The 17,808-nt window shown below is 55.6% G+C and overlaps 1 protein-coding gene across 1 annotated transcript; it reads left to right on the top strand.

Annotated features, from left to right (window-relative positions):
* Positions 1–5,161: 5,161 nt before the first annotated feature.
* On the top strand, positions 5,162–16,452 carry ENTPD2 (ectonucleoside triphosphate diphosphohydrolase 2). The gene is made up of 9 exons (XM_064727792.1): positions 5,162–5,483; positions 11,148–11,265; positions 11,754–11,904; positions 12,528–12,687; positions 12,780–13,007; positions 13,326–13,592; positions 13,783–13,902; positions 14,174–14,308; positions 15,317–16,452. The coding sequence occupies exons 1-9, from the start codon at positions 5,373–5,375 to the stop codon at positions 15,515–15,517; spliced, it is 1,491 nt and encodes a 496-aa protein (XP_064583862.1). The 5' UTR covers positions 5,162–5,372; the 3' UTR covers positions 15,518–16,452.
* The last annotated feature ends 1,356 nt before the right edge of the window (positions 16,453–17,808 follow it).

Below are 17,808 nucleotides of genomic sequence, written 5' to 3'. Positions count from 1 at the left end.
ACACAGTGTTATGATTCCACCATGCAAGGCAACAAGATACTGGGAAGTCAGCCCCAGCAGCTGGGGAAGCCTGGGTGTCCAAGTCCTTTGGTTGGTGCAGGGCTCACCCTGCCTGCAGGCCCCTGAGGAAAAGGCATCTCTGGGCTTGCACAGTGGTCTGCATTGCCCTGCACTCGCTGAAAAATACACCTGATGCCTCAGCTGAGTCCCAGGGTTCATCAGTCTGGGTCCTGACTGGAGTCACAGAGTCCTGGGAGCAGCTTCCCACTCCTTTCTCTGACTGTGCCTCCAGTGCAGCTCCCAGGCAGAGCTGAGATTGGGAATGGGAGTGGGGTTGGGATCTAGATTGAGAACAGGGCTCGGGGATTCCTCTCATGGAGCACAACCTGTGGACCTGTGAGCAGCCTCAGCCCAACCTGAGACCAAAGGAATAAGTCCCTGCCTTTATTCCTTGGTCTGTGCTTCAGAGGCAGATGGGGGCTGTGCTCCTTCTGGGAGCACCTTTGCAGCCTCATGCTGTCCCAAATGTCCTGGCTGCTACAGGCTTCCCTCCAGCCAGCCCGTCTCTGTCCTTGATGGTTTCCTGGTCTGAGTGCCTGTCCTAGGGTGACTTTTTGATGCTTGTATCCCCAGTCATCTGTTCTGTTAATGCTGGATGTTATATTCTCTGCCTTCGAGACTGGTTCTGAGAGCAAAGGTGGGGAGAAGAAGAAGCACAGAGTTTGTTATCAGAGGCTGCACTCGCTCTTCTAAAAGCAACACTGCTCCACATTCTGTGCTGCACTGTGTTGTCTGGGCACTGATGGAGCAGAACAGAGAGCTCCTTTGCTTTTCAGTTGGTTTAGCTGGCTGAGGCAGAGTTTTCCCTGCACTGTCTTTTTTTCTTTCCCTTTTCTTGGAACTGTTCAGACCTGCTCTGGACTGGGACATGGGGAGCACTGAGAGCTTGCACTTTGTGGCCTGTGGGGGCCTGCTCTGGGCAGCAGCCTTTCCCAGTGCTGGAGGGATTGATAACAGAGCGACCATCCACAGGAGAGACTTTCTGAATTTGTCATCTCTTCAGAGCGGTGAATGAGTTTTTTTGTCTGGTATTGTTAAGCTTTTGTGCTGGGGAGTGCTTTGCCTGTTAAATAAACAGGTTCTTTCCACTTCTCTCCGAGGAATTTTTTCCCAAACCAGTTGGGGGGTGGGGCTGTATGGGTTTGTTTTCTGGGGGGCCCCCTTTCGGAAGTTTTCTCCCAAATTTGCCCTAAACCAGGACAGTGCCTCTGCAGAGGAACCCCACTGGCTTCCAGTGCTCCCTCAGGAGCAAGTCAGGACTCCTGGGGCTTCTGCCAGGGCTGAGGCCAACGTGGTGCTGGAGCAGCTCTGGAGTATGTTGTGGGATTGTTTGTGCATTGCTCAGGGCTGGCCTGCACTGGACCAATCCCAGAATTGTTGAATGTTTCTGGATTGAATGGCCCCGGGCACTTGCTGAGGAGCTCGCAGATGGGAGCAGAGAATCCCATCCCTAACTCCTCCCTTTGGACTGCAGCCTGTTACAGTGTCTACAGGCTCATTGTGTTCTTCTTGTTATTCCCCAACCACATATGGAGCTGCAGGGCCGCCCACCAGAGCTCCCAGATGTGCTCATATTTTACAAAGCCACTGAGAAGCCCTGAGTCCCACAACCAGCAAATTCCACCTCTCAGAGCCACCAGTGAGTTACTTCTCCAGCTCCAGTGTCTCCTTTGATCCCTCATTCAACCCTACAACCCTCACCCAGGTGGCCCCACCTCCGAGCCTTTTGTTGGAAGAGATAGATTAGAAAAACTCTCTCCTTTGTCTGGGGAAGTGGAGGTCCCCTGCACTGCTGGGTGACTAATACACTCTCCACCTCCTCTTTGTACTCACATTCCACTCTGCCCCCAGGGATTGTTTCCCCTGCTTCATGGTGGGGACAAGCTTTTCTGCCCAGCTGGGCTGGGTGCCAGCATGCCCTGTCTTTCCTGAGAGTTTGTGTCTCTCCTTGGAGGAAGGCCATGTCTCCCTGAGTCACAGAGCTGAAGCCCATGCCCACACCAGCTGCAGGGGATGTAGAAATACAGACAAGAGTCTTCAGGTGTCTCAGGCATGCTGGTGACCAGCATCCTCATCCAGCTTTACCTGAGATTAAACTCTCTGTGTTTATGCAGGTATGGGGTGATTCAAAGACACCAGCACAGCAGGGAGTTTGGGCTCCTGAGAGATCTCTCCTGAGATCAGGCAGGTTAACCTGGTCCCTTGCTGCTGTGGCCCCATCACGGTGGTGACACAGGCTGTAATAATAATGAAAATTTGACATTAAATTGTGGGGAACTTATTGCTGCCCCACAGCAAACCCTGCTCTTGCACCCGGTGGGTTGTCTGGTTATTTCAGGTTTCAATGCCATTTTCATATCTGGTTATGCTGAGGGGATCTGTCCCACCCACTATCAAAGCAGTTCCCTAAAAATTCCCGGCGTGCCTCTGTCCCTGGGAATGGCCAAGGCCAGATGAATGCATGGAGAGCAGTGCTGTGGACATCAACAGAGGTGACAGAGGTAAGACACTGGCAGGCAGACAGATGGTAAGCAGGGTAGCAGGCAGACAGGTGCCAGCATGGCAGGTAGAAAGGCAGCAGAGTGATAGTGTGGCAGGGCAAGCCAGCTATGCCGGGCTGGCTCCCCACACAGCTGCTTGTTCATTGAACCTGTTCATTGGGGTAGATTGTATGCTTCGCAACCCAAGTCCTGCAGAGGTGACATCTGTTCTTGCCTTTCTTTGATAGTGCCCAAAATCCACATCCCTGTTTCCTCAGACAAACAAGGCTGTTCTTGCCTCCTACCATTGGAGCAAGTTTCCTGCTTTGTCTTCCACGGCAAAGAAAGCCTTCCCTGCCCCTCGCTTTTTCTCACTGAACGTTCTTGTGCCTGGAGCTCAGGCACTGCCCACCTGGGGCAGCCACCTCAGTGCAGACACCTGCTCCTCCCCAGGGATGGAGCTGGGTTCCCTGTGAGTGCCTGGGGCTGCCCACACACCATGAGCAGAGGCACTGCCACCCTCGGTGCCCTGCTCTCCAGCCTATGGTGCCTTGACAGGGCTACATGGGAAAGGAAAACTGATATGAGCCCCCCCACCCCTCCCACCCCCCTTATTGGGGCAGCAGCTGGCAATGCCTGACTCTGGCTGGGCTGACAGCCGTGTTGGGGTGCTCCCTGCCTGAACATACTGTCACAGGGTATTCGGGTATTTGTCTGTCTATACATGTGTTTGTCTGCCTGACATTCCCCTGGGAATGAGAGTATTTCCACCCCAGTATGTCCAAGCTTTTGGTGCCTTCCTGTTTGCACTGGAAGCTGAGTATCCTGGGACACCAGTGATTGTCCAGGGCATGGCATAGGCTCCCTCAGACCTCAGCTCCTACCCCCCTGAGGCTGGAAAGAGGGCGGCAAAAGTGACCCCACGAAGAGGAGGAGCAGGCCACTCTGGGGAGGGAAGGGATTCCAGCCCCCCTTTCAAAGCCACCTATGGACAGCCCGGGAATAGGATGGCCAAGTCTGCACAAGACCAAGGTATGGAGGACACACATCTCCCAGGATGGGTCCCACCACAACAAGGACCACCTGACAGATAGGAACTTCCTCCAAAGTCCCCAAAACCGAAAGAAGGATGAGGTGCAAGGGGACCATCCCTACTCCCACAGGGCTCCTCCAACCCTGTTTCTGCTCCCCACCATCCAGAAAAGAGATTTTTTTGTTCCTTTTTAGTCTTTGAAGACCTCATTGCCTGTCAATCTAAAGGTGAAGCAGGAGGTTTGAGAAAGGGATTAAGTGCAATCCAGAAAAGATCTCTCTATGATAATCACTGGTGCAGTTGCACTGTACAGGATGGCAGACCACTGCCTCAGAAGGTGAGATGGGCAGCATGAAGAGTCAATAATAGGCAGGTATTTTTCCCATAGAAACTTGAGAAGAGTCAGCCTGGGGAGGCAGAAAGGCAGTGGAAATGATGCTTTGCTGAGCTTCAGGGACAGGACTGTGTTTTCCTGTGCCATAATCAGCAGCAAAAGCAAATATTTTTTTCACATCAATTAATATATTAATGTATGGAATAGATTAACACAGATTTTCTAGAGTTAAGTGCTTAATGAATTGAAGTGAGGAGGTAAACCCCTGCAAACAGACTCACAGCAGTCCTGCAGAGAAGCCCTGCTCCACAGTGATGGGCACTGCCAGGGTGAAAGTGGGGACAGCACTGGAGTTCATCCTTTGTGGGACCTCCAGCTGCAGAACCTGTGCAATGGAGTGGTGCATCAGGGCTGGAGGCTCCTGCACCACAAGCCCTGGGCAAAGGCTTAGCCCCATGAGCACCTCTGTGCACCAATACCACAGCGATGGGCAGGGAGCTCTGCAGAAGGTGCAATGTGTGCTGTGCATGGGTCAGCTGTGAGCAGCAGGAAAGCTCCTTTCTTCAAGAAAGTATTGAGGAGAGAGACATGAAGAGCGTCAGCTCACACCATCAGTGTGAGGCTGTGACCCGCAGCCTGCAACTCAGCTGCTCTAGGAGCTGACTCCAGCTTCTCTCCTTGTTTATTATTTTGTTCCCTGTTGTATCCCACTGTGTATGCAAGCTGCAAATATCCTTCTCAGAGGAAGGAACTAAACCTCCTTTGGCTCACTGCTCACTATGCAAATGCATCACATTATTCACTTGTGACCTTATTGAAAACAGCCTCAATATACATCTGGGCTCCTCAGGGCTGTCACGAAGTTCTTGTGATGATTAAAAGCAGGAACGCAACCACAGCTGTTAATCATTGTAGATGAGAGGTTCTTGGAACTTTTCTGTATCTCAGGATGTTCCCTCATCCCACTGAACCCATCTAAGGGCTAAGCCCTAGGGAGGGGGCAGGATGGGGTTGAGCCTGGGGTCAAGGACCTTGCCCGGAGGGGTAGATGGGGCCCCACCCCTCCATCCCAAGGACACGGGCTGTGCCCAGGGATGAGGGGCAAGATTGGGCTGAGCCCTCTCGGTAACGGTGATGCTCGAGGGACAAAGCCGATTCTAGGGCCGGGGCGGTGCCTGAGGGGCCGGGCTGGGGCTGATCCTGGGCATAAGAACCGTGCCTGGGGGAGGCAGATCGGTCTGCTCGCGGGGCGGAGGGGGCAGGAAGATCTGAGTGCGGGTCCGGGGCAGCCGCAGGACTCGCAGCCCGGGCCGCCCCGGCAGTGCCACGGAGCCCGGTGTCCCGCCCGGGTGGGCCGGGGCGGCGGTGACTCAGCCGGGAGAGGCGGGCGAGGAGGAGGCGGGGGAGGAGGAGCGGCAGGAGCCACCGCCGCCGCTGCCGAGCCGCTCACCTGCCCGGCTCCGCCATGGCCCGCCGCCTGGCCGCCCTGCTCCTGCTTCTGGCCCTCGGCTGCCTGCTGGGCATCCTCCTCCTCCTCCTCGGTTCTGGGGACACACGGGGCCCGCCCGGCTTCAAGGTGAGCGGGGCGGCGCGGTGGAAGTGGGCGCGGAGGGGCGGCGGGCACCGGGAGGTGCTGGGCTGCCGGGGGCTGGGGCAGCCGCCGTGGGCACGTCGGTGTGCGGGAATACTGCTGGGGGAGAGACGCCGGCATCCGAGGATCCCCAGCGTCACGGGAGGCGCCAGGGCTGAGGGATCCCTCATGGGCGGGGAGGGTCGCAGGGAGCAGCCCCCGCCGGGTGCGCAGGGACGGAGCTGCCCCAGTAGCGAGACCCACTGCGTGGCATCTCCGCTGCGGCACCCGCCGGCTGCGGGACCCTCGGCCGTCCATGCGTTGTGCCTTGGGACGTGCGCTTTGGGAGGGGAATCCGCTGGACACACTGAAAGATAGCGGCCCCCCAGGTCAGAGCAGCCGAGTCAGCATCTGCCGCCGCTCTGCCTGGGCCAGGGCTTCCTTGCGCACCCCAGCATCTCCCCGGGCTCCACTGCATTGCCTGAGCCGGTGCTGCTGGGTGACAAATGCACTTTCCTTTGAATACAAGCTGCTTTCCCCCCCTTTTTTGTCGTAAATTCGGATGATGAAAGACATTCCTGAACAATTTCTTTTTGGCCAAGCACTCCTTTTGTAGGACAAGTCTTTTGTTTTAAAATAGTCCCAGGCTCTTGTCCTGAAAAGTATTTCATCTAAAACCCCGTTTTCTCATCCCAAGCAATTTACTTGGAAACTTTCTGAGCCAGCCTGCATGCCAGATGTGCTGCTGCCTTCTCTCTGGGTTTGTCAGATGTAATGAAGACAAGCAGGCTTAGCCAAGATGACCCTTTTTGCTCTTAGTATAACTACTAATTTTTAACTCCCTCTCTGTGACACCTGTTTTGTCCACCTGTTACCACATGCTGGGCCATCTTGGGCAGTGCACTGAGCTGGTTTCAAAGTGGATTTTATCTTTTGGAATATGAAGGAATTAGATCGGTACCAAGACCCCCATATGTAGCACTTGGATCAGCCTGGAAAGCCTTTCTTCTCCCTGGTTCCAAGATGGACCTTTGGTTTTAAACCAAATTAATTCCCAGAAACTTTTTTCTTGTGCCTTTTGGATGCTTTTTCTCCCTCTGAATGCTAGCACCTTCTAGTCTGCAGGCACTGCTGCAGTTTGGGACCAAGCATTCCTGAACACCCACCTGGGTCCTGACCCTGCTCTGCACAAGGCCTGGCCCAGGCACTCAGTGCTCCTGGATATGCCAAGAGCAATGAGGTCCAGCATGGTGTGTGCTTCGGTGTCCAGCAGTGCCTGTTCCCATGAGGCTGGCACCAGGAAGGTGCTGAGGACTTGCTTTCACACAAAGTCCAGTGCTGTTGTGACAATGCAGTACTTTGTGTTATTTTAACTCAGCCCAAAAGATGCCCTTGTGTTTTAGAGGTCAGTCCTGCTATGGGAGACCCTGGGCACATCTGATGGCCTGGACAAGATATGGTCCTTGCTGAGTCAGTCCACATTAGCTGCTGGATAGTGCTGTTCATTGCCAAACTACAGCTCCACATTTTCCCTTTCCAGCTCCTTTGCATGGAATATAGCCCTAAAACCACCCTGGATTCATTATCTTGCTGCTGAGGGACTGATCCTCCCCTCATGGGTCTGCAGTGGAGGTTATGGCCTGACTGCCCTGAGCTGTGTCCTGCTCTTGACAGCCCTTTTCTTTCTTCTTTTGGCAAAGTATCTCTGGCAATTTCTATGTCCTATGGCTGCTGTGGCTACTGCAGCAGGAAGGAAACCTGCCACATCTCACTGCAAACCTGAGTGCTGCATGACCTCACCACCCTTCAGAAAGGCAGAACGGTGGGAGGCCAGGGATGAGCCCCTCAAGCGACATGGGACAGCCTGGAGGGGCTGTGGGATGGGGGCTGAAGTCCTGGGCATGGCCATGGAGCACAGTGCCAGGCAGCAGCACATGGGGCATTCTCAATGTCCCCATCTGCATCCGCCTCTGGGCAGAGCCATACACTGATCAGGAGCCCCAAGCACTACTCATGCATGGCCTTTGGGAACATGACTGTCTTCTGTGGCCCCTCTGCAGGGGCTTCAGGACTGAGCAGCCCTGAATGGGGCTGGCCTGAGTGATGTTGCATTGGGGCAGAGCCCTTGGAACCATGAGTGACCTAGGAGGCAGCAGAGATAGGGCTGGCATTGGAAAACTGTCCCAGTGTGGAGCCACAATGGAGACCCCTCTGTGTCCCCCCTGCCTGCAGCATCACCAGGGTCTGTGTGCTACCAGGAGATGCTGGTGGTGGGGACTGTCTCTCATGCATGAGGCCCTGCCAAAGCCCTGGGTGCCAGTAGGCAAACATGGCAAGGCAGATGAGAGGGGTGATGGGAGCCAGGTGCTGGTGTGGGAGCGCGCCAGGGCACCCCTGTGTCTCCCCAGCCCTCATTTGCAGTGTACTTGTTAGCAGGCACAGGGCAGCTCAGTTGGCAGAGCTGAGGGCCGCACTTACACTGCAAATCACTTTCGGGGTGGGCTTTTATCCTCCCTCCTGGGGCTTCCCACCTGTAGGGCCCCTGGAGCCTACCTGCCCATGTCCATGGCTCAGCCGTGACTCAGACCCACACAGCAGCACTCTCTGCTCTGGGGAATGCAGTGGCTCCGATGCCCATGCCCAGGCTCTAGGCAGGGACAGAAGCTAAGACAGGGACAGGATCTGGGGCTAGGGGCTGGCACCATTGCACACCACTGTAGGTTATCCCATTCAGGATTTCTGTGTGAATGCTGGAGGCATGAGGTACCCTTGAGACTGGAGGAGATGACATTTCTTCATCACTGGGAACATACTAGGCTGCCCACGTCTGCCTCGGTGCCTTCGTGGACCATGCGCACGATTCTCACCACTGCTTACCACTCCCAGGCAAGGATGTCTTCTCCACAGGGACAAGCTGGGGTGCCAAATCCCAGGCCCTCAGGAGGGGCTGGCACGAGGCTGCGGTGACTCCTCTCCTGCTGGGGTGGCTGTGGGGTGAACTGTGGTAGCAGTTCACCGGGCACTCTCTGCAGAGGCAGCACCATCGTGTTGCAGGACCTCACCTCAGCCAGGCCAAGCGCTGCTGCTGCCACTGCCAAGGCTGGGGGACCCACGGGATGCGCCTCACCCACCACTCCACACCTGGTGGTAATGCGCTGGGGGTCCAAGAGGAGATACCCCAAACCCCGACTCACAGGTGTTGGCAGCAAAGGGCACTAGGATGTGCCCACATATGCAGCCAGTTCTGCATCCTGCCCCAGCTGTCACCCCAACATGTCATGTCTGCGTGGGGCTTACTCTGGGTGTAGGCTCTGTGCTGCCTCTCATTGCCTGCACTTCCCTGGGCACGCAATGTGGTATGTGTGCCCACGCACACCTCTGCACACACCCCTCCTAAATGCCTGTGTGCACAGACACGTGCACCCATGTGCACACACACTGGCACACCTATGTGCATGCACACCTCACCTGTGCACACCCACGTGTAAGCATCCACACCTAAAGTTGCACACACCTTTGTATGCCCATGCACCCACACACAAACATGCACACTCCTGCAACATGTAGACCACATGCACACATATATGCATGCACATGTGCACATACATTTGTGCGTCTCTACATGTGCAACTCCACCCCAGGTATGTACCCCCATGAATACATCCTGGTACCAGCTCTCCATGGGGTGGGAAGTGGGGCACAGCCAAGTCAGCCCTGCTGAATGCAGGAAGAAACCCTGGGAAACAGCCTTCCTCTTGTCACGGGTGGTGGGTCTCCTGCTCACCCTAGAGCCAGCCATGTGGCCATGTCCCTTCCTGCCATGGGGTGAGTCTGGCATCCCCAGCATACCCCTCCCAGGCTGACCCCACTCCTGGTGGGTGGCACCAGGTATCCCTGGCACTGCAGGTCATCCTTATGTTTCATACTACAGCATCTCTCAGCCCTTGCCATCCTGTAGATATCCCTGTCTCTAACCTTGTCCCTCTCTGTGGACTTCAGCCCCTCCATGGCATCTCCACACTGGAGAGTACTCCTAGGGTCTTGGCTGTGCTCAGCCCCAAGTTTGCGGATGACCTACGGATGCTTTCCTGATGCGGACAGCCTTGTCAACCTGCTCCTGCTAGTGTCACTCCAGGTGATATCTGGGGTAATGCAGTGCCTTGCGAGCAAATCAGAGACATCTGCATGGTGACTACAGAGGGCGTGGACACATGTGCCACTGAGGTGGACAGAGGGGGTCCCCTAGGGCTGGACCCTCCTCAGACTCTCCTGTGCTTGGTCAGTGACTGCTCATCTGGGGGCACAGGGGTGACGGGATCCCAGGGAGGCAAGGCAAGGCAGAGGTTACTCTGTCAAGAACAGACTGGGATGCCATGTGCTGGGCAAAGACGGTGTTGAGAGCCCTCTAAGCCTGCCCGGAACACTCACCCCAGCACCCAGCCCAGGAGGCTGGGGAGAGGTGTTGGACAGAGTTGTCAGCCTTTTTCCTCCTCTCTGCAGTGTTTGTCAGGAGCTGAAGCTACTCCACTGCTCCAGCCTGGCCACAGAGGGGGATTCTCTGCTGGCTTGTAGTTTTTGGCCCAGGGCATGAGCAAATCACTGGGTGAGTCTGAGTGGGTCACCTATGTGAGATGGTCCTCTGAGGGAGCAGGAGGTACCACTGGTGCAGGGCCATGGGTTCATGGTGTAATTGAGGCTACCCATAAGTGGGGACCTCGGGTGTCCTTGACACTTCTGTTGCCTGTGCTGGTGAAAACCAGGTGATAGGGACAGGGGTAGCATGGGGCACTCATGGCAGGCAGGGCTGGGGTGGCTTCTGGGCAGGGAAAGGAGCTGCCTACTCCAGCCCTTGGCTGTATTGAATCTGGGTAGGGCAGGAGCAGACAGAGACTCATAGGAGGTTTAAGCCTTAGATGGATTCACCCCAGAGATGCTCAGCTGGGGTGGTTCTGGGTCCTGCCTTGCTTTCCCCCCCATACTCACAGCCCTGAGGAGGCACAGTGGGGGCCAGCATGGGCAACCTCAAGACCATGGGCAGCAGGGGTCAGGCAGAGGGCTACACCCAGGGGTGCTGCAGGCAGCATGTATGGTGTCCCCTCCCTGGGAGCTGGGTAACCTTGTTTGGCAGGAGGAGCAGGGTTATTTATAGCCAGAGAATAGCCAAGCCATACAAGGGCAGGAGGGATGAGGGGCCTGGCTGCCCTTCTTTGGCCAAGAGCATCCCAAGGAGCCATTTCAGGTGTCTCTCCCCACCACCAGTCCCAGGGACTGGCTAGCATGGCTCAGCAGGCAGCCAGGAGTGATGGTAACCTGCAGTGGGGGAAGAGCCCCCGAGCTGCACTCAACGGGGTCCCCTTACCCAAAAAGCTAGAGTCCCTGTGCTGTTCCAAATAGCATTCCAGAACGGCCAGTATCCCACTCCCAGTCACGCACCAGGGAGTGCCCTCTTTGGGCAGGTGTGGGCCCAGCAATGCCAGGCTGGGCTGGGCAAAGCCTGCCTCTGCCAGATGATACTGCAGAGCTGCTGGGCACTGACAGGGTAGGAGTGTGGGCTGAGGGTCGGAGTGTGGATGGGTTGTGCACTGAGCCCCAGTGCCTTCCCTTGGTAAGGGCTGGAGCACCCAGGGGACCTTCAGCCTCCAGGCCTGACCCACTGCCTTCCCCCTGCAGTACGGCATCGTGCTGGACGCTGGGTCCTCCCACACCGCCATGTTCATCTACAAGTGGCCTGCAGACAAGGAGAATGACACCGGGGTGGTCAGCGAGCACAGCATGTGTGATGTGGAGGGTAAGGGCTTGCCAGGTCTGCGGCTGGTGGCAGTGTCTGTTGCATCCCTGTGGCAGGGCAGCATGGTGTGAGTGCCCCTGCCATGCCCAGCTGCCTCCCTCTGTATTTAGCAGTGTAGTGACATGTTCTAAAGTATTCTGCTCTATTCCTAAATGTCTCCCAACCCCCCCAAGGCTTGCAGCTGTGCATGCTTTGGTTTGTCTTTTCCAGGTACTGAACCACCAGGGAGCAATCCAGCTCCCTGCCTAGCCCATTGAGGAGCCAGGGTTGGTCTTTCACTCTCCATTTATCGACCTTTCCCAGACTGTCAGCCAGTAGAGGACGCAGCATGGGCAGAGAGATGTGGCTGGACCCTGGATGGCTCCACGCCTACAGAAAACTGCCTTTTGGACAGCCTGGAAGGGGCAAAGCTGCTCACCAGGCATTTTCCCACTGAGCACCATCCCATCCCCTCACCAGCAGGGAGCAATGCTTTTTCCTCTTCACAGGTCCTGGCATTTCCAGCTACAGCTCAAACCCTCTGGCGGCTGGGACAAGCTTGGAGCACTGCCTGAGCCAGGCCCTGAGAGATGTGCCCAAGGAGAAGCATGCAGGCACCCCACTTTACCTGGGTGCCACGGCTGGCATGCGTCTGCTCAAGTGAGTGCTCAGGGGGGCCCTGTTGTGCCACTCTAACATGCCAGCTTGCTACACACTGCAGGGGTGGAGGTGGTGAAGGATGGCTGAAGTGTTGCCCTTTTGCTGGGCAAAGCTCTTGGCCACCCACCTGCCCAGTGCTGTGTCCCTTGCAGAAGTGGTCCTGCCTTTCAGAGCACGATACACTCTACAGGGCACAGCCAGCACAGTGCTAGTGGGGGCTGGTGGAGGGGCCAGTACCAGGATAACCCACCCAGATTTTTGGATGCTAGGAGGAAAATCCCTTGCACCCACTGCCAGCCTGATGGGACACAGTGAGAATAAACACCCCTCAAAAAGCACACGGGGGAGCAGTCGTGCTCTCCTCACTCAGCCCAGGCAGGATGGATTCCATTGTCCCAGCAGTGAGGAGCACACTTCATTCCTGCTACCTGCCTCCTCCAGCAGAGACAAGGGGAATTAGCTAGTGGTTTTTTGGGACATGCCTATGAGTACCCAGGCAACGGCTCACCTCTCCTCCTGGGCCCTGCTGTGGCAGTGCTGGCCTTCAAGGGCCGTTGGGACAGGGAGGGCTCTGCAGCACTGTGGCACAGATCTGTCACTCCGCCCTCTCGCTTGGCCCACAGCATTGCGGACCCACAGGCGTCGGACGCTGTCCTCAGAGCTGTAGCAGCCACACTGAAGACACACCCCTTTGATTTCCGGGGAGCAAAGATCCTGTCAGGGGAAGAGGAAGGGGTCTTTGGCTGGGTCACTGCCAACTATCTCCTGGAGAACTTCATCAAGGTGAGCTGAGGATAGTGACATCCAGTGGGATGGCTGTGGTGGCTGGGCAGCTCCTCATACGCTTATGCCTGCTCTTGTCCTCCTTGGCTCAGCGTGGATGGCTCGGAGAATGGATCCAGCCTCAGAAGAAGACCCTGGGGGCCATGGACTTTGGAGGTGCTTCCACACAGATCACCTTTGAAACCAGGGACACGATTGAAAACCCCAGAAATGAGGTGATGCTGAAACTGTATGGCCAGGCATACAAAGTGTACACACACAGCTTCCTCTGCTATGGGAGGGACCAGGTCCTCAAGAGGCTGCTCTCCAAGTTCCTCCAGGTACAGTGTGTGCTTCATGTGGATGCTGGCTGACATGACCCCACAGCTGCCCCCTCACCTCGGTGTTTACACTGTCCCTCAGCCCTGGACCAGCTGCACACCTTTACCAGCCAACTTGGGTTTTGCCCCCAACCCTTTCCTGTGTTCCCAGGGCTTTCTCCCACTATCTCCACTAGATGATGCAGCTCTTGGCTAGAGCCAAGACACTGCAAGCCATTTTGAGACACTTTTGTCAACTGCTCTGTGTCTGGCTGCTCAAGCTCTGGGGAAGCTGTGCTATGCACAGCTCATGCACCCCCTGTGTCCCTCCTCTGGCAGGCTGAGCGCTACCAAGAAACTGTCTCCCATTCCTGCTGGCCTATGGGCTACAACAAGAGCCTGTTGCTGAGCAGCATCTATGACAGCCCCTGCACGGAGAAGGAGAGACCAAGCCTTGCCCTCAACACCACCGTTACCTTGGTCGGCACTGGGAATGGGAACCTCTGCACTCTGCATGTCAGCAAGCTCTTTGATTTCACCAACTGCTCCTTCTCCCACTGCTCCTTTGATGGTGTTTTCCAGCCGAAGGTTTCAGGAAACTTCATTGTAAGTCCCCTAAGAGGAGGGTGGTGACTCAGCTGGGGGCCGGGCAGCTCCCCAGCATCATGTGGCAGCAAAATCAGACCTCCAGCTCTGCAACAGCAGTTGTTGGTGCCCACCACATTGGCCAGAGTGTCTGCTCATGATCAGAGTTTACTCCAAGCCTGTCTCACAGCTGCTTCTTTCCCTCCATCAGGCCTTCTCTGCCTTCTTCTACACTGTGGATTTCATACAGACTGTGATGGGAAGACCCGTGCACCTGCCCAGTGACCTGAAGGATGCTGCAGAGACCATCTGCGCCACCAGCTGGAGTGAGGTGGGCTCCCTGGGCATCATGGGAAGAAGGGGGCTGCTTCATGTGGGGTATCACCCAGGCTTTGAGAGAAGCCCTTGGAGATCATGGGGTTTCCTGGCACCAGTGGAGTAGGGGGAAGGCAATTGATGGCTCCTACATGGGACTGGGCTCAGGTGGGTAGGGGTAGCCTTGGCCTCACAGATGTAACCACCCTGAGCTTCAGGCCACAGACACAATCCTGGCCATTGCTGGCTTGACCTCTCTTCTCTTTCCCTCTGTGCGTCCCACCCAGCTGCTCCTGAAAGCCCCAAAGCTGGAGAAGAGGCTGCCAGATTACTGTGCCATCAGCACATTTGTGTATTTGCTCACCACCAAAGGCTACAGCTTCAACAACCACTCCTTCCCCAACATTGCCTTCCAGAAGAAGGTGGGTAGCACCAAAATCAATCCCCATCCCATGGCATCTCTTTGGAGTTAGGCCAAAGAACCCTGCAGAAGAGATGATCCCTCATGGAAAAAGAGCAAAGCAGAATAAAGGAATATCTCAGTGAACAGGGGCAGGATGGAACTCTCAGGTTTTGGAGGGATCTCCTAGGGGATGGAAACAAATGAGCTGAACTGGCTATTGGGGTGGTCATGGGATCACATCCTTCAGCCCTTCCTTGGCTCTCAAGACACCAGCCATCCCAAACAATGGTTTGCTGAGGCTTTTTGGGAAGTTACCTCAGGGCAGGAGGTACTTTTGTCTGCCATGCTATGGGATGTGCAAGGAGATCAGGACTGGCCTGAGCATACAAGGTTTTACTCCCAGGGGATGAGCCCAGTTCTGCACAAGATGGTCACTGCTCTGTCCCTGGGCTGGCTGGACCTGTGGGCAAGCAGAGGCTCAAGGGGGCTGCAGCTTCCCCCACACTCTTCTCCCTTGGGCTGACACTGAAGCTGTCCCAGAAGGGTCTGGAACACAAGTCTTATGAGGAACAGCTGAAAGAGCTGGGGAACTCAGCCTGGAGAAAAGGAAGCTCAAGAGGGACCTTCTCACTCTCTATAACACCCTGACAGGAGATTGTAGCCAGGAGAGGGTTGGTCTCTTCTCACAGGTTAACATGTCACAGGACAAGGAAATGGCCCCAAATTGTGCCAGGGGAAGTTTCAGTTATATTTCAGGAAAAATTGCTTCATGTAAAGTGTGGTCAGGCATTGGAACAGGCTGCCCACGGATGGGGTAGTTACCATCCCTGGAGGGATTTAGAACATGTGCGGATGTGGCACTTGGGGGACATGGTTTAGTGGTGGCCTTGGCAGTGCTGCTGTTACTAGTTGGACTCCATGATCTTAGTTGTCTTTTCCAACTTCAGTGATTCCATGATTCTATGGTCTCCTGAGGCCCATGCAGCTGGGCTGGCTGGATGGTGACCATGCCATGCTGTTTCCACAGGCAGGAGAAACCTCCATTGGCTGGGCCCTGGGCTACATGCTGAACCTCACCAACATGATCCCAGCAGAGAAGCCCTCCTCCCACAAGAGCATGCTGTATAATTACTGGGTCATCCTCATCCTGCTCTTCGTGGTCACCACCCTGACATCCCTGGTGACTGCTATCTGCCTGCTCCGGCACAGCAAGTCCAGCATAATCTGATGGCAGGGACAGGGTGGGCCATATCTGCAGGACCAGCACCATCCTACCTGCTGGAGGCTCCATGCTCTGAATGCTTGGGATGTGGCAAGTGCTCAATGTCCTCCTCCAAAACCTGACACCATCCCAGAAGATTAGCTGTGTCCTTTTGCCTTCCCTTTGCCCTCTAGCAGTGGGAAAGGAAGAAGAGGATCACTGGCCCTGTGGGAGAAGGGCTTAAATGTTTCCCTGCACTACTCAGGGATGGACCCTGGAGCAGGCTTGGAAATGGGACATTCAGAGCTAGGGCATCTTTCTGCCACCAGAGCTGAGCTGAACTGAGCCAATGAGCCGAAGCAACAAGAGGATTAATTTACATGTGTATGTGTATGAATGGGGAATATTACTTACACTAGTCCTTATAGCCAACCGCCAACCTTGCTAGCCTGTCCCTGGAGCATCAGCCCTGCCTCCTGGGGAGCTCTGGGCATCACCTGAAGCTCATGTCTTTCTGTCTGATGTACAAACCCCAGTGACCTTCCTGAAGGTAAGGTCTTCTCCTTGGCCATTGGCCTCAGCTTTGGGTAAGGACTTAGCAACAACCACATGTGGGAAGATGGCAGCTTACAGGTCCCACTTCAACAACCAGACATAATGCCTTCACTACCCCCATGGTTCCTATGCTAGACTTGTCTTTGCCACATTCAAAGACTCCTGCACACCCCAGTTCCTGCTGCTCTGTGGTACATGGCCATGCTGGCACAGAGCCAACAGGCTCCCACACTGTGGGGCTTTGCTCTGCACTGAGATTTGAGCCTGGCATCACCCTACACCAGGCAGCTAGGAGGATGCACCTTCTTTTCCAATTGAGTAAGAACAGGGATGTACAAACATGAAGAAGGTTTGGTTTTGCTTGATTTTTTAAAATAATCTGAAATAAACCTTTGTAACCACTACAATGGCTTAGTGGCTTGTGATCAGCAACAGGCATTCAGCCTGGCTGTCCCATGGGGGCAGAAGCCCTCAGCCACATCCACAGGCCAGGCTCTGCCCAAAGGTCTCAGCCCTTGCAGCCTGTCCAGTGCTGAGACACCGTCACAGCTCTGTGGGCTCTACCAGCCTGGAGATGACCTCAAATAGACCAAGGTGGGCTGGAAACCTGACACCAGACCCAGACCCACCTGGAGGTGGAGGAGCTCCAGCCAGCCAGTCACCAAGCTCATGCTTCCCCAATGCTGGAGGTACAGTCACCCCAAGGCCAAAGCAGGCAGCTCAAGCTGTCCCTCACTGCCACAGCCCCCAGCAAAACAACCTGCCAGCAGCCTCCACTGCCAGGGCCCAGCTCTGGTGCTCAAGGGCACCAGCAAAGCAGCTCACATTTGCTGCTGCAGTCACTGGCAGCTCAGACACCAGGACACACATTGCAGTGCTCAGCAGCTGCATGGGACTGGTCCAAGCTCTCCAATCCTTTTGGAAGCCTTCCCCTGCCCTGCCCTTTCCACAAACACTAGAGAGGAATAGCTGTGGAGAGCTGCAGTTTCTCACTGCCCTCTTTGCTCCTGTTGGCAGTGCCAACTCTGCTCCGTGGGTTTGCTCGCTTCCCAACACCCTTCCCTGCTCCAGCTGAACTCCTGGAATACCATGCTTGACTTAACACACCTGTTCCCTGCAGCACTTTACTTTCAGCTCTTCCACTGGCTGCTCCCCATCTCTCTGCACAGGGCAAACCTGATTCCAGTTCAGAGGATGCTGTGAACCTCCAAGCCCAGCTTCCCCCCCAAGCTCATCTCCTCAGCACAGGGACTCCCTCCTGTGGTGATGTTCAGGGCCTGTCTATGTATGTCATACGGAGAAGGCACTTCTGGTTCCTGAAGCTGAAACACTGCTCTAAGAACCTGGGCAGCTCCCAGAATTCAGGCTGAGTTTCCTCTTCTAAGAAATTCAGCTGCAGCTGAATCAGAGCTGGACGTCCACCAAGAGCAGACAATTGACCTAGTCAAGACTCGGAGTCTGACATGGAAAAACCCCACATGCCCCACTGTGTGCACGGGGTTTGAGACAGTACCATTACCTTGTAGTTATGGATTCGGATGGGCAATCTGGGACTAGCCGGTGACAGGTGAGCACTGCCGAGAGGGGCTTTGGGCACATGGTCAGCTCTGTTGCAGGGGAAGGGGACACCCCAGAGGCCACCCGGCTGTGGGACTCAGCTCTGGCCTGTTCAGGCAGGTATGAAAAGCCTTGCTGCTATGGTGGAAGGGACATGGGGACTGGTTGGGCTCAGGAAACAGGTGACACAGCAACAGCTCTACCCT

Source organism: Zonotrichia leucophrys, chromosome 17 (genome assembly GCF_028769735.1).
Source record: "Zonotrichia leucophrys gambelii isolate GWCS_2022_RI chromosome 17, RI_Zleu_2.0, whole genome shotgun sequence".
Classification (NCBI taxonomy): Eukaryota; Metazoa; Chordata; class Aves; order Passeriformes; family Passerellidae; genus Zonotrichia; species Zonotrichia leucophrys.
This window is presented reverse-complemented; position numbering and strand designations above follow the sequence as displayed.